At 40.8% G+C, this 13,945-nt stretch overlaps 1 protein-coding gene across 8 annotated transcripts in view; it reads right to left on the reverse strand.

Moving 5' to 3' along the window:
- Positions 1-13,945, reverse strand: part of plecb (plectin b) — a 120,775-nt gene that overhangs the window by 82,790 nt on the left and 24,040 nt on the right. For 2 of the 8 annotated variants that reach the window (XM_085178814.1, XM_085178811.1), the window contains exon 1: positions 3,437-4,358. The exons of the other annotated variants lie outside the window; for them this stretch is intronic. In XM_085178814.1, coding sequence (XP_085034940.1) covers positions 3,437-3,482 — 46 coding nt within the window. In that variant the 5' untranslated portion in view covers positions 3,483-4,358. Of the gene's footprint in view, positions 1-3,436; positions 4,359-13,945 lie in introns of those variants that run through there. 8 annotated transcript variants of the gene reach the window in all.

Consider the following 13,945-nt stretch of genomic DNA (forward strand, 5'->3'; position numbering starts at 1 on the left):
TTTCACGTGACGAATATGAATATGTGTGTTACTGAAAAGAGAGGAGAACCCAGTTTTTATATATATTATTATATGACAGCCATGGTGGAGAAACTGGGCTTTGTATCATCGCAGTAGCTTACAGCATCAACACTACTGCCCTGTTAGCCTAGCATTAGATGGAATACACACAACTTATGTGAACTTTTTTGTAAAATAAAGAGTATATTTAATGTTTAATGTTTAATGTTGGTGTAAAGAACATGTATGCAAATATAGGCCAAAAATAGCTTTGATAACTACATAGGATGATATGTGAGTTAGCAATGTTTTGTGGCTTATGCTAATTAGCAGGGTTGACTACTCTCATGCTTCCACACAAATTTTGTGTCAAATAAATACAAATAAATAAAGATGAAAGCCAGTACTTTCTGAAAAAAGGTTAAATAGGTTAAATAGGTTAGGTTAGTCAGGTTAAAATGAGCAAGCACCTCAAACAAAAACACAAACATTTATTGATAATGTAGCAGCATGCTAGGCCAGAGTCTGTGGGTTGGGAAAGGCCTCACTGTGGATCGGTGGCGACTACCAGGTTTGGCAGATCCCCAAGGAAAGCATATGCTGGGTGGTTGTGAGCATATTTCGAATAAAGTTTGATGAGTCCACAGTCCCTCTCAGTAAGTCTGGTCAATTTTTCTTCTTATATTTCTGTTTTTTTCAGTTTTCATGCCTAAATTCAAAGACAGTATTTGTAGCAGTGACTACTACAGAGTGAGCGTGCATGTCTACCTTAACTATCATGATGTCTAAAATCGTTAGTATGTAAATTTTACGGTCTTTAGAGGTGTATAAGAGGAAAATACATTAAACAAGCGTTGACACAGAAAACAAGCAGAGACCACAGAGAGTCAGTGACTTCACGCAACGGGAGAAAAGACTGTGGGCAATGTGTACTGGGTGTCCTGAGTTAAACTTTCAGCTTCTAGATGAATGGCTGATGTATGCTGGCATATGAAACGGGGGTAAATACATTAGAGGGTAACCTAGACAACCAGACCCTGGAATGTCCAATACAAATGGCTACAAGGCAACAAGTGAGTCGCTTCCTGTGTAGACATTCCTTATATGGCTGGCATATATTTGTTATACACTACACTTCTATAAGCGTTTGCTTGTGTTTTTTAGCAACTAAAACAGCATTGCAATATGTTTCCTGGTAACAACGGCAGTACATTTAGCTGTTTCATAACCTGCTGAGGTTAACCATGCCACCCACCCAATCTGATACTTGAAAGCTGGCAACCCTGTGAAGTCACGCTACTACCAATTCATACAGAACTGCATATCCGCTTAAAAAGCCAGACAGAGCAGTGCAACTGCACGCACAGTGTTCTGGTTTTACCTATGCTTGCAAGATCTGACCCCAAAAGAAATACAATACAACCAAAAACAAAAGAGACAAGACTTGAAAATAATTTATCAGAGCCCCACGCAAGCCCCAGCAGAGACAGCCCCACGGCTCTCATCCTCATAAGCACACTAGCCGTCTGTGGCTATGTGTCATGAAGTAAAACGGGGAAATTTATGGCTGCATGACTCCTTCAGGAAATGCAAACTAAGGCCGAAATCAATCTAGAGATGAGATGGAGAGACACAGACGCGCAGAGAGAGAAAGCCTACCGTTGAGATCACATTAATCACACTGCCTGAACCTATGACAGCTTCTTGGAATTGTAGCTCTCATTTGCACTGATCTCTCCTGGTAGCGTACTGTGCATGAACGGGCCTGTTTTCTGTGCAGCAGTGTGACATTACTGTTCCAAGTGTCTTAATGCCGCAGATAAAAAAGTCTGACGATTGAGCGTCACACACTGAGGTACTCTGTCCACATAAGTGGAAGCAATTTCTGCATTGCAGCGGGATCCAGTAGTTTCCTATTAGTGTGACTGTGTGAAAGCTTCTAAAGAAAGAACCAAAGTGTCAGACAGTGGCACAGCTGTAATTACAAAAGTATTTATTATGGGAGAAGCTGAAAGAGCTGAGAGCTGGGAAGAATGTGTAAAGCTCTGATCATACATACTGTTGGTAATTTGGTAAAATCACGCTTAAAGACACTTCCTATAAAAAACTTGAACAGGAGAGGGATGTCTGGAACCATTCCTGTTTTTTTAAAATTAGATCAGTCAGCATGGTGCTCCTTTTACAACAGAAAATCAATGCTGAACACCTCAGTCCCCTACCATTTTTTCCAACCCTAACAGCTTGAAACAAACGAAAACTCAAAACTATAATCTAAAGAAGAAAAGCTAACTGCTAGAATTCTGCATTTTGCATTTGTTCTGCATACAAAAAATATTCATACACCGTTTCTTTTTGCCACCACATCAGGCCTGGCAGCACTCATGTTTGTTTGAACTGCCTCTCTTGTGGTTGTGCTCTAGTTTTCATCCAAGCCTATAAAGAAAAAAGATTGTGTTCTAAGCAAATAAACAGAAGGTGACTTACTGCACCTATCTGTCTGCTATTAGCCTGTCTAATGAAGCATTTGCGTATATATAAAGCTCTGTTTGAAGACAGATAAGAAATGCACTTGTTTTTCAGGGTATACTTAACATGCTGAGCTAAGAAATTGCAAAACTCTTCTCTATTATCTTTCTGGTCACCATCTTCCTCTTCATTGTTACTATCAGTTTACCAAGCATATGGCCATTCATAGTTTACGCCAACTCTAAGTCATTCATCAACAGAAACTACACGCAGCACGTGTGAATAACTGGTTCAGAAAGGTAAAACCTGACAGGTCGCATGCTGAAATGATGCAACTATGAAAGATTTACTGTGATGGAAGGAAGCAAACACTGAAAACAAGCAAGAAGCATGGCGAAAGAAAAGGTGGACAACATTCCTCCCATTCCCTGGTTTACGTGATGGTCAAAGAATGCTGTGCTACATTTTCCATCACTCTTTCACGGAGCTACTGTACAAAAATAAAGTCTAGCCTGTGTAATCATTAAGCACAGTTCCACCATTAATTTTAGATAAGCCAAGAAAATGGATATTCCAGGTTTGCATAGAGGGTTTGCATGGCAAATGTGAGGTCCAAGTGTGTCTATCAAAATACCAGCCTGCTTTACTCCTTCAGTATTTATCTGTTTAACAGACGGTGAAACAATGGCACACATTTTGGAGCACAGACAGGCAGATATTAAAACAGCCGAACACAGGTAAGATTATTATAACGGTTAAAATGGTATCTCTCAGTTTAAAATACAATTGCGAGCGGCTAGTTAAACATGCCTGAGCTTCCACTGCTCTTCAAACAATGACTTTGTCGGACACCCCTCCCTTCCTATAGACAGACTGACACAATCAAATGTGACCCTCATTCTTTGCTGTCTGGTATGTTAGCCTGTCGATAGGCACTTTTTCTGTAAATCAAAAACTGAATGTTAAATACCTTTTAGAGACGTAATCTCATTCTGGATAGACCTGGGGTTGTTCATTGTCACTGTTAGGCCTCCTTTTGAATGGTGATGATAACAGATACTGGCAATGCTGATGCTGATTCAAGAGCTTGGACTCCTTCCCCTCAAATGACGACAGGACCAATGGTGTCTCTGACTAAATTCCTGTGACTGAAGTCTGAGTAGTACAGAGTCTTTTCTGGCTTACTTTAATCACTTTCCTCTTGCTACTGCAGGTCTGCTGACCGGGACTCTCCTCTGTTTTGGTTCCTGTGACACACCATGTGCACGCACACATACTCATTTACACACACGCACAAACATCCTGTGTGTGCCGGCATCTGTTCGTGCAAAACCCCTCCCTTGGCCCCTCCTTTTCTTCCTCCACCTTCTCTTTTGCCCAAGACTGAGTGAAGAATCTGCCACAAAGACTTTGGTCACAAACCAGCGAATCGTGACACAGAGTAGAGTATCTATCAATCAGCCTGCTGCACAAGGTTGACATTAGGAAGTAGTTTGTACAGATGATACAGACAAGAGAGCAGGAGTAGAAGCAAGTGAACGTTTAACATGTATATGCGTGTGCATGCCCATGTAGTGACACAGAATCCCAGCACCACCCCCAGATCCCTGTAGTAATTCCCAAGTTTAGCCAGTGCTCACTCAGAGCATCCATAAATACATAAGGGGATAAAACAACTCTTGCTCTAAATCCTAAACAAACTAGCTTTGTACTAATTGCACATGTAGCAGCTGTATGAAAACAAGGGTTTTTCTGTGAGCGTAATGCTCCAGCAACACACTGTAGCTGGAGTACAAAGGGATATTCTTCTGAAATAGATGGGAAAGTATTTTACAAGTTGTGTAATTTTAGCAGAACAAAGCAACATAAATCTGGAATTTTAAGTCACCAAAAACTACTAAAATTACTGTGACTGTGAGTCAACTTCTTTTCTTTTTTTTAATCACCAGGGGGCAGTCAAAAACAGTCACGTTAGAAAATAGTTGTTATTGTTTATTAAGGAACAATTTCCGGAGCTAAAATTAAATGAGGCCATTACAGGAAACGCTAACAGACTGCAGGGGCCACAAAAGGCTGGCTTCAAAGGAGAGTCAATCCCCACCCACTCCCATGTTAAGCTTCACAGCATAAAAAAGATGAAAAAGCATATTTTAGAGCCTGGTACAAAAACACAAACAAACAGTTTTGGCCTCTATCGAAAGTTTTTTTATATCTTTTATGATCTGGATTAACGCATATCATGGGAATTGGGATTTCTAATAAATATTTTGTAAAATTGTATTATTTAACCAATAATGGTTAAATGTGTGATATGTTCATGCAAAGTTTCATTTAGATTGTCCAACCCTTTAAGGAGGAGATGAGGTATGTATACATGCAAACCTATATATATAGCAATTACTGTAAAGATGGCCATCCAAGAAGTTTGTGAGGGAAATTTTAATATTTTATTTTGTTTCTTAGCCCCAGCCAGCAGACATGTGTGTGTCTGTGGCACCTTTACAGTTTGTGGATGTAGCTGCTAACTAAGCTAGCTAGCGTTAGCGGATAACTTTGCACTCCACCCTCTTGCCCAGATATTTCCGGCTCCAAAAAACTGACTTGACTGCCACTAAAACACTGAAGCTCCTAAAACCAATGGGTGAAATTGTGGTAACTACGTCCATCTTTTATACGGTCTTCTGAAAAACTCCTTCTAGGGCAGGGGTCGGAAACCTGCAGCTCCGGAGCCGCATGCAGCTCTTTAGTCCTTATAGTGCGGCTCCACGTGGTTTGGGAAAATAAATTAGAAGTATTTAGCTGAAGTGTATTTTATTTATGTTAGTTCTTTTTTAACTTGTAGTTCTAAATTGGAAGATTATTGTGATATTGAAATACAAAAAAATATATATTCTATTATTTTTTCATCGCTCAAAATAAGCGTCACACTCGCAGAAGCCGGTGTACCTGCCGAAACGCCGTGAATTTATCGAGACTTTCAACATCAGGTAGGCCAATTATGGATCTTCGGATCCACATTATGTCAGCAGCTATTCTCCACTGTGAACTATGTTATAAACAAACACCGCTCACGCCTCACAGATGACAGCTTTCAGTCCTGCGTAAAGATGAAAGTGACTTCGTACAGCCCCGATTTGCAGACGCTGTGCACATATGGGATATGCGCAGAGGCTCAGGAACAGAAGTCCCATTGTAAACATATCATGGCAGACCTGACGATGTTTCCATGAACATGCTTTTCAGCATCTCTTTATTGACCACTTTTCACACACGGTTGCTGTACGCATACAGCCGGCTGTAGCTTTGCAGCTCACAGCCCGACACACACCAACACAACAGCACAGATAGCACAGACGTTAAGGCAGCGAGGCGTGATTGCGGGTGCGCTCAGTCCGCCTCCCCTGCAGCGGCGCTGCAGAACACGCCCCGCCACACACATTAACCAGGTAAAATACATATTTAGGCAGAATTTTGCAAAAAAAAATAATTTCTTTTTAGCAGCATAGTGCTTTTTTTCCAATTATTTTTTAAAAGCCAGGTCAAGGCTCCAAAAGCCCAAAGGTGATATAAGGGTGGCGGCTCACAGCAGTTTTTGTTTGCTACATGGATCATTTTAGTTCCTTTTGTTATATTTCTTTAAGAGTTCAAAATGTGTTAATTACATAAATAAAATGTAATTTTCTCTGTAGCACTTCATGGATTCACAAGCAATAGACCTTAGTTGTTCACACAAAGCATAAAGGTAAAAAACAATATATACAGTGTTATCTTCATTTTAGATGTCAAAAAGTAATTGCGGCTCCCAGTGTTTTCTTTTGCGTGGAAACCAGGTCCAAATGGCTCTTTGGGTGTTAAAGGTTGCTGACCCCTGTGCTAGGGTAAAGACTTTCACGTACCCTGAGTGTAGGTCCCCATCAGCAAAATTTGCTCTTTCATACCTGTTTACCTTAAAGAAAATGTATTTGATTAGCTAAGTACATTAAAACACTAATCTAATTTGTAAACAGAGCCCTCCCAGTATGACAAGCTAGGCTAGGAAAAAAATGAACTAGCTGAAGTGCTTTCAAAACTGCCCAATTTATAAAAAAAAACAAATAAAAATTCTGGCTACCTTATCCATGTAAACTGAAGTTGTTTGCCCAGCGTGCTAAAGCTTGCACCACAGGAAGGAGAATGATTACTGGATGTGCTATTTCATATCTGCAGGCACTCTAAAAATGCAATAAACCTGTGTTTTCTCCTTCAGTGGGCACAAGCAACAGAGACACAGCACAAGCGAAAAATAACAGCTGCTAGTCTGCCAAATTGAGGGAAAACAAAAAGCCAAAGACACTCCCAGTGCTGTGTCCCAAATCAAACATCTACTTCCCCAAAGATAATGAACTCACAGTATTAATTACTTCCTAAAATCTGCTGAAAAGCTTTAATATCAGAATGAAACTGATGAGAGACTAACTTGGCTAAGTCACTACATAATCAGTGCCTCATGCGACTAAATCAATAGCCATCCTTAGTCAATAAACCGCACTGACTTCTGTCGTAAGCTTAAACATCAACTACTGATCAAGCCTCACTAAAGAAGCCCTGCCAATACCCAGTAGAACAGGCTGCGGTAAAAGCCACAGGAAATGGAGTTTACCAAAGAGAAATTAAACAAAATAAATGATGGCAAATCAATCCACCCACCAATAATCAGTTAGCCTTCATCTCCGCTCAGACAGTGGGTGGCCTTGTTGCAGCGCTATTATTTGATTCAGCTCTTGTATGGCCTCTTGTACATAATAAAGGACGTCTGGAGGAAATGACTGACACATTTTTGGCAGCAGGGGAAATGGGAGTCTTGCTGTTCTTTACTGTCAAGAAGAATTCAATCATGTGTGTATATTCGAGTGTGTGTGTTTTTTCAGAGTGTGTTCAAGAGTGTGCAGCTCTTGGAAGCAGTTGAAGGAGATTTCAGAGTACTGCTAGAGAATTTGTTTCCATACTTGTCTTACAAGAAAAAAGACCCATGCAAGCATGTTTTGTGAATTTACAGAAGGGCACAGCTGAATGTTTCTTGCATAAAGAGTGTTTGACTGCTTGCTTTGGCTGACATCAGTAGCCCTCTGGATCTGTGCCCATCAAACTCTTTCCACTCCCATCACTTGTGACTATGACATGTCCCCTTAAGAAAAGCCAGGCATTGCAACTAAAGGATGTTTACAAGGACCTTTAAACAGAAGACCCTACAGATACTTCTAGGTATATATACTAATACACAAATCAGCTTTCCACCTATTCATTTTTTTTCTTAACCACTTATACAACTTATGTTTGTGGGTGGGCTAGAATATATTCCAGCTGACACAATGAAAGGTGCAGTAGATGCTTGATGGGATACTGAGGAAGAAAAGGGAAACTCCACACAGAAAGGCACAGTACATGCTTTGCTATAATTCTGTCAATGAGATTAACAGGGGTTTTTTTTGTTTGTTTTTTTACATTTGGTGACTGACTGCAAGTAGTTGCTGTGATCAACTGGTCAGCAAGAGGTCAAATGTGCAATACCTCCAACTTCCAGGGCACGAGAAGGTGATTGCACTGGTCACCTGGCTGGAAGTCCAGCTCAGAGTCACTGCAATTATCCACAGAGACGTTTGCAGTCTAATTTATAAACAGCAAACAGTCAATACGTCCTAGTCAGACTGAGTCAGGCTGCACTGATGAGCACGACCCAGCTCATCAGTGCAGCCTGTTTTTGCACTAGTTGCAATGGGCAACCATGTCAAAGTTAATATGGATTAAATTAATCCACAGCTGCACTCAAATAAGCTGCGAAAGAGTTATTTGTTACAGTTATGAAACCTTTAGTTTTTAAAACAAGTAACATTAAAGTTAAATATAAATATTGCACACATTGTGACAATACGAAAGGAAGGAAGATACTGTAAGAGTAAGAGTAAGAGTGCAAGAGGTGATTGGTATTCACACCAACATTTTATGGTTTCTTCCTCCAATAAGTTTCATAATACTCAGCTTCATAGTTTTGGCAAACTCTTGGTGACAGACACAACATTAGCTTAGTACAAGTAGGAGCAAAAAAAAAAAAGGACGCGCTAGCCAGAATCAAAATATGTTGTGTTTCTAGACAGATGACATGAAGTTATTTTCTTAGTTTGAAACCTCACCATCACTGTGAAGATGTCAGATCCACATCTAATCAAAGTAAACTAACTACTAGCAGTAACTGGACATTTGTCCTAAAATTCTAAGAGAAAGCATATTTCTTAGACTAATGTCTACACCTCCACGCCATGCTGCCTGCATTTAAGCTTAGCTACAATATTTTAAGTCAGAACATAATCTTGGTTAAGTTCAGAAAATAAACCAGAAAATGAGCAATAAGTGTTCGTGTGTTACCAGTATGATTAAAAATGAGCCAGAGGTTTGTAGTCAGGTTGAAGATTTTGTTATATTAAATCTAGAAAACGTTGTCTAAGGTTGTTGTCTAAGGATATTGTCTAAGGAATACCTGCTTTGGACTTTAACTAAATACAATACATAAAAACATAAAACACATACTGTTCAGAGGTTCAAGCATGTTAAGCATTTAGTTCCTGGCATTTGGATCAGTGCAGTTTCCTATGTTATATTTTCAAATATTTTAGAGAAATGTAAAAAAAGAAAAAAGGCCTGCAGCTGCTTATGCGGTTACATACTAGAACAAATACAGGCTACAATGTCAAACGCACACTCTTCGGCTTTTCAAGGTTACACAAGGATGAATCTCTCAGCCCCTAGCAGTGTTTCATAACTCATTTCGAAAAGGAATGAGAGTTATGAGGAGCAGGGCTTTTGTAATGTCCAGGCAGAGCTCCTGTTCAGTTTGTGCTGCTCTGGCTTTAGAAGTATCCTGCCAAGCTACACAAGCATTTATTAGCCACAGGGCAGCCTGTAAATTGCTAAGATTTATTTGTCAAGGCCTGGTAAGGGAAATTTCTCTTGACCTTTCGCTAACAGTCACAGTCACTTGTTGGCTTTATCTGTCCATCTGTGATGAGTTTATCATTGCAATGCATGCCTTCCAGATTACTTCTGCTGCCTTTAAACCTTTCCTTTTTCAGAAGAGCTGGAGACAACAATTTAAAGAACTACTTAAGACTACAGTAGTAGTAATATAATACAGTCGCTTTTAAATAGCTTTTGGTCAAGTAACTGCTGACACACAGACACACAGCTGCCTTCAAATGGATCTTGTGATAGATGTCATGGAAGGTAAGTCGTTGGTGCTACGCTGGATCACCTCTGCTGCTGGACCAGGCATCACACGACATATTTGTCTCAAACTACAACTACAGCCAAAGTTACTTTGCCACAGATGATGCTGTAAGACAAACAACTCTGGCCCCAAAGTCACATAAATGATAGGGTATTATCTACCTTTATATATACTGAAATTCCTTGTGTGCTCCATTAGGAAGGGCAATCTGCCAAATTAAATGTTCTTGTAAATAAGGGAACAGCCAAAAGAAGCTTTCAGGACTGAAATGTTCATTTTTATGTTGTTGGGGGTTTTTTTCTTCAATTTTACATCCTTTGAAAAATTAACTTCAGTGGCTTCTGCTATTTCTGAAAACATTCATAACCCTGAGCTTTCAAAATATTTTCATTTCTGAGGTCATAAAAGTTCTCATGAACATGATAAAGATGATCCTTTCCAAAGACCTCATAAATATTACTTTTTTTCTGCCATTTCTGCTATACATGTAATGTTTTCAGTATCCTGAAAATCTCATATAGACCAAAGTCACTCTGAATGATCACTAATGGAAAATATTACCTCTGAACCAATAGGATTAGATTTGATTGTGCTACATAAATGTTTACTATAGGTAAAGACTTTTGTGCTTGCTCCATGAGCAATAAGCTACAAAAACACAACAGACAGCTTTGCCTCCCCTGTAGTGATGCAATTGAAATTTCATTGCCTATCTGGGTAAGCAAACACTTGTTTCCCAGCAACAAAATTAGGTGCAACTGTGTGGCTACAAAGCAGCACGTGGACAGCTGTTTTTCAGTGATACCACTTTGATAGTTTGTTTATTTCCTATGTGGCCTCTTATTGTTCCATACAACTTTCCCAACCACGATTTTTGATACTTTCACCCTTTGAGTGTTTCAAAGTCCCGCTGGCTCTCAGCTCTGCTGCTCTACCGACATCAGACCGGTAGCCCTGCTGTGGACAATCCAGACAAAACATTCCTACTGTCTGAGCTCACCCAGCCACTCAGACCTCCGGCCCAATATACCGGCTTAGAGCACAAGGCAGCAGTCAGCAGGAGACCGGGCTCCCCATCAAGAGAGATCGTCCGCGTGTTAGTCTGTGATAAAATAGTTAAGCCAATAGACTGAACCTGACAAAACACAGCCTGTCAACCGTGCCAGTGTGATCTCAGCAGATTTTGTTTTCCATAGTTAAATCACAAGTTTGCTGTTATTTTAATTTGATTAAAAACCATCTCATCATTATTTTTTGTGATTTCACAGGCTATGTATATAACGCAGGAAAATGCATAAACGGGAGGCTTTCTTTTTATCATTAATGTTGACAGGCAAACAGCAAGCAGCCTGCAAATGTCTTCAGGGAGGGTGATTTTTCCTACCATACTGCTACACACAAGACTCCTGAGGAATTCTAAGAATTGAGACAACACGACCTTAAAAACAAGGCAGCTAAAGACCAGAGATCAGTTCTCGTGTCAACCTTCGGCTGCAGCAGGTGGCTCCCTTTATAAATTTCTACCTCCTTGAGATTTGGAAATATGATCGATGGAGAGGCGAGCACAGGAACGTTATCTCTGAGTCACATTCTATTCACAGAAAGGAGGAAAAGAGGGAGTCATTTAAATGAAAAAGTATAAGTGGTTGACATGGAGCAAAATGGGTCCCCAAAGGTCCCCCCCTGCCCCCCCCACTCCACCCCACCCACGCTCTGACTCACTGGCTTCCACTGAGATTCACTATGTTGGAACTGGACTAAGTAGCGTCACTGGAGCGATGCAGTCATTTTAGTTTTGTTTAAACAAACCCATCAGCTATTGAGACAGAAGACATTAATCCAAAGCCTGGAATCCACACACTGATCTCCACTCTGGAATACAATCGTAATCTATTTCAGCTACTGTTCCTGATGTCAACCCAAAGCTTTTTTTTACATCCTTGGGGATTTCCTTAAAAGTCCATTTGTCAGCTTTTTTGATCATCAGGTCTGTTGTTATGAGAACAATGATCCACCAGGGGCTGTGCTTACTCTGTAAAGCTATGATGCAGTCAGCCAACATAAGCAGAGAAGCAACAGTGGGGGAAACAATATCTAGCTCTAGGATATTAATACCATGACACATATGTTTCTCTCCAAACAATGTGAGTATAAATTGGCTCGTGCATCATGTCGGTGAATTGGCAGAAACAGCCTTTTTAAAGGCCAAAAATTAAAACCAGAGGCCTGCTGCAACAACAGGTCCCACCTTACACGCCGCTTCATCTAAACAAATTGCTGCCAAGCGTGAACCCAACCACGACTGATCGATGCCAAGTGAGAGGAGAGAGAAGCCAATCCTCCTCTGCCCTTACCCTCTACTTTATCTGCATCTTAATTTCTGCTTGTGAAAACTGATTTGTCTTTCAGCACTTTGTCTCTCTCCTTCCTGTCCTGCTGCTCTCCCACACTCTCGGAGTGCCTCATCATCTTTTTCTGTCTTCACCACACATGACAGGGAGTTTCTGCTTGAGGCGTCTCTCTGGCTACTGCCCGTAATGCTCCTCTCCCAGGATGGATGGTGGGACTTTCGCCGCATGTCTGACAGATTTAAATCGATTCGTCCAGAGCTGCTTTCAGCTCTCCTAAAACTGACACCAGTGAGTCTGTCTCTATTACATGACTGATGCCAGCAGCCCACTGCCTCCTACTGGAAGCCACAGAGAATCCTTGTAGTTTGGGCCACTAACAACCTATTACCATGACTATAACTTAGCAGATCTCTGTCTCATGACCAGAAAAAAAAGTAGTGCTTCTGACTGTTCCTTGGCTATGTTTCACATGTTAATTCAGTTTCCTTAAACTTGATTTATGTGTCCTTCTGTGCTGTTTGGTAATACAGGACACCGGTTCTGATTGCATGTGAAGTGCACTTCCTGTTGAAAACACCCTTATATGTCAGTTGTTTTTCCCCCCTCTATGAAATTCAGGTTATCACAAATTATTAAATGTAATACTGTAAAGTTCAAAATCAGTTGAAATTAATCAGATCTATCAGTTGAAAGTAGAATTAAAATGCTGCAATTTTAACTGCACCACGAATTTAAGCACATTATATGCAGTATGTCGGTTGGCTATGTTAATGTGCTCTTACATCTCTCCTGGCCTTCAGCTGTGAATTCATGGTATGATGGTAAAGGCCAAACATAAATAATGTAAGCAGGAGGTCATGGAATCGGCTGTAGTCCTTCTTTTAACAATGTCAACAGCTGTAACAACTTAACTAAGGCTAAATTATTGCGCACAGAGCTCATTCCAAATGCACTTTCCAAACATTTCAAACGCAGCCCTCACCATGCTCAAAGTTGCCCTGGAGCAACTGGAGCGTCTAAGCCGTGTCAAAGTGTAGCTACAGCCCAACAGGAAGGCCAGAATTGGCAGTAATTTGAACTTTCAGATAAGAAAACAAACAACAGGCAGTTTTTTCCAGGGTTGCTGTTGACCTGTGGTCCCTGGGAGGGCAGACACGCCCCTCAGAGAGCCAGCGGGCAGGAGACACACAAAAGCATGAGAGGCCGTGTTTAGTTTTACAGCAGTCTATCATCTGAGAAGCATCTTTATCTACAAAGCAAGTCGTGCCTTTTACGTAAGTCCAGTCTGTGTAGCTCCTTTTTCAGTGGAACGGAGGAGTCGAGTTTGCCATTTAGGGTAGTTTTTTTGCATATTCTGTCAAAGCCTCACAGAATCTGACTGTGGAAGGCTAACAAGCTCCACTCCTCCATCTTTGGTGTCTTCGACCAGGAGGAGATTAAGTCAGCCGCTAACAGAGGAAAATGCAACGAGTTACTCGTTGTGGTATGCTTGCAGTCCCAGAGGGAGAGCGTGTGCATGTGGAAAGATCAGTGAGAAACCTAATGTGCAATGACAGTGTGTGCACACGTGGGACACATTCCCCCCACTGTCAGCTGTGTGGGGTGACCTGCCGTGACATTCCTGGCTTGTGTTGGTGACTGTCACACAATCCAGCTCCAGTTGCTCTGAATACCACTGACCAGCAATAAACTCACTGCCTTTGAGTGTTAGGAAATGATGGAAAGTTATACACGTTCACAACTGATTGCTCACAAACATCATTACTTGGTAATATGAATTAACAGGTATCAGATCATGCACTAAGGACTATTTTTATTATTACTCACTTGGAACATAATAAGCCTGAAGTCTGCTTGGCAAAAAAAGGAC

Source organism: Neolamprologus multifasciatus, chromosome 11, assembly GCF_963576455.1.
Source record: "Neolamprologus multifasciatus chromosome 11, fNeoMul1.2, whole genome shotgun sequence".
Taxonomy (NCBI): Eukaryota; Metazoa; Chordata; class Actinopteri; order Cichliformes; family Cichlidae; genus Neolamprologus; species Neolamprologus multifasciatus.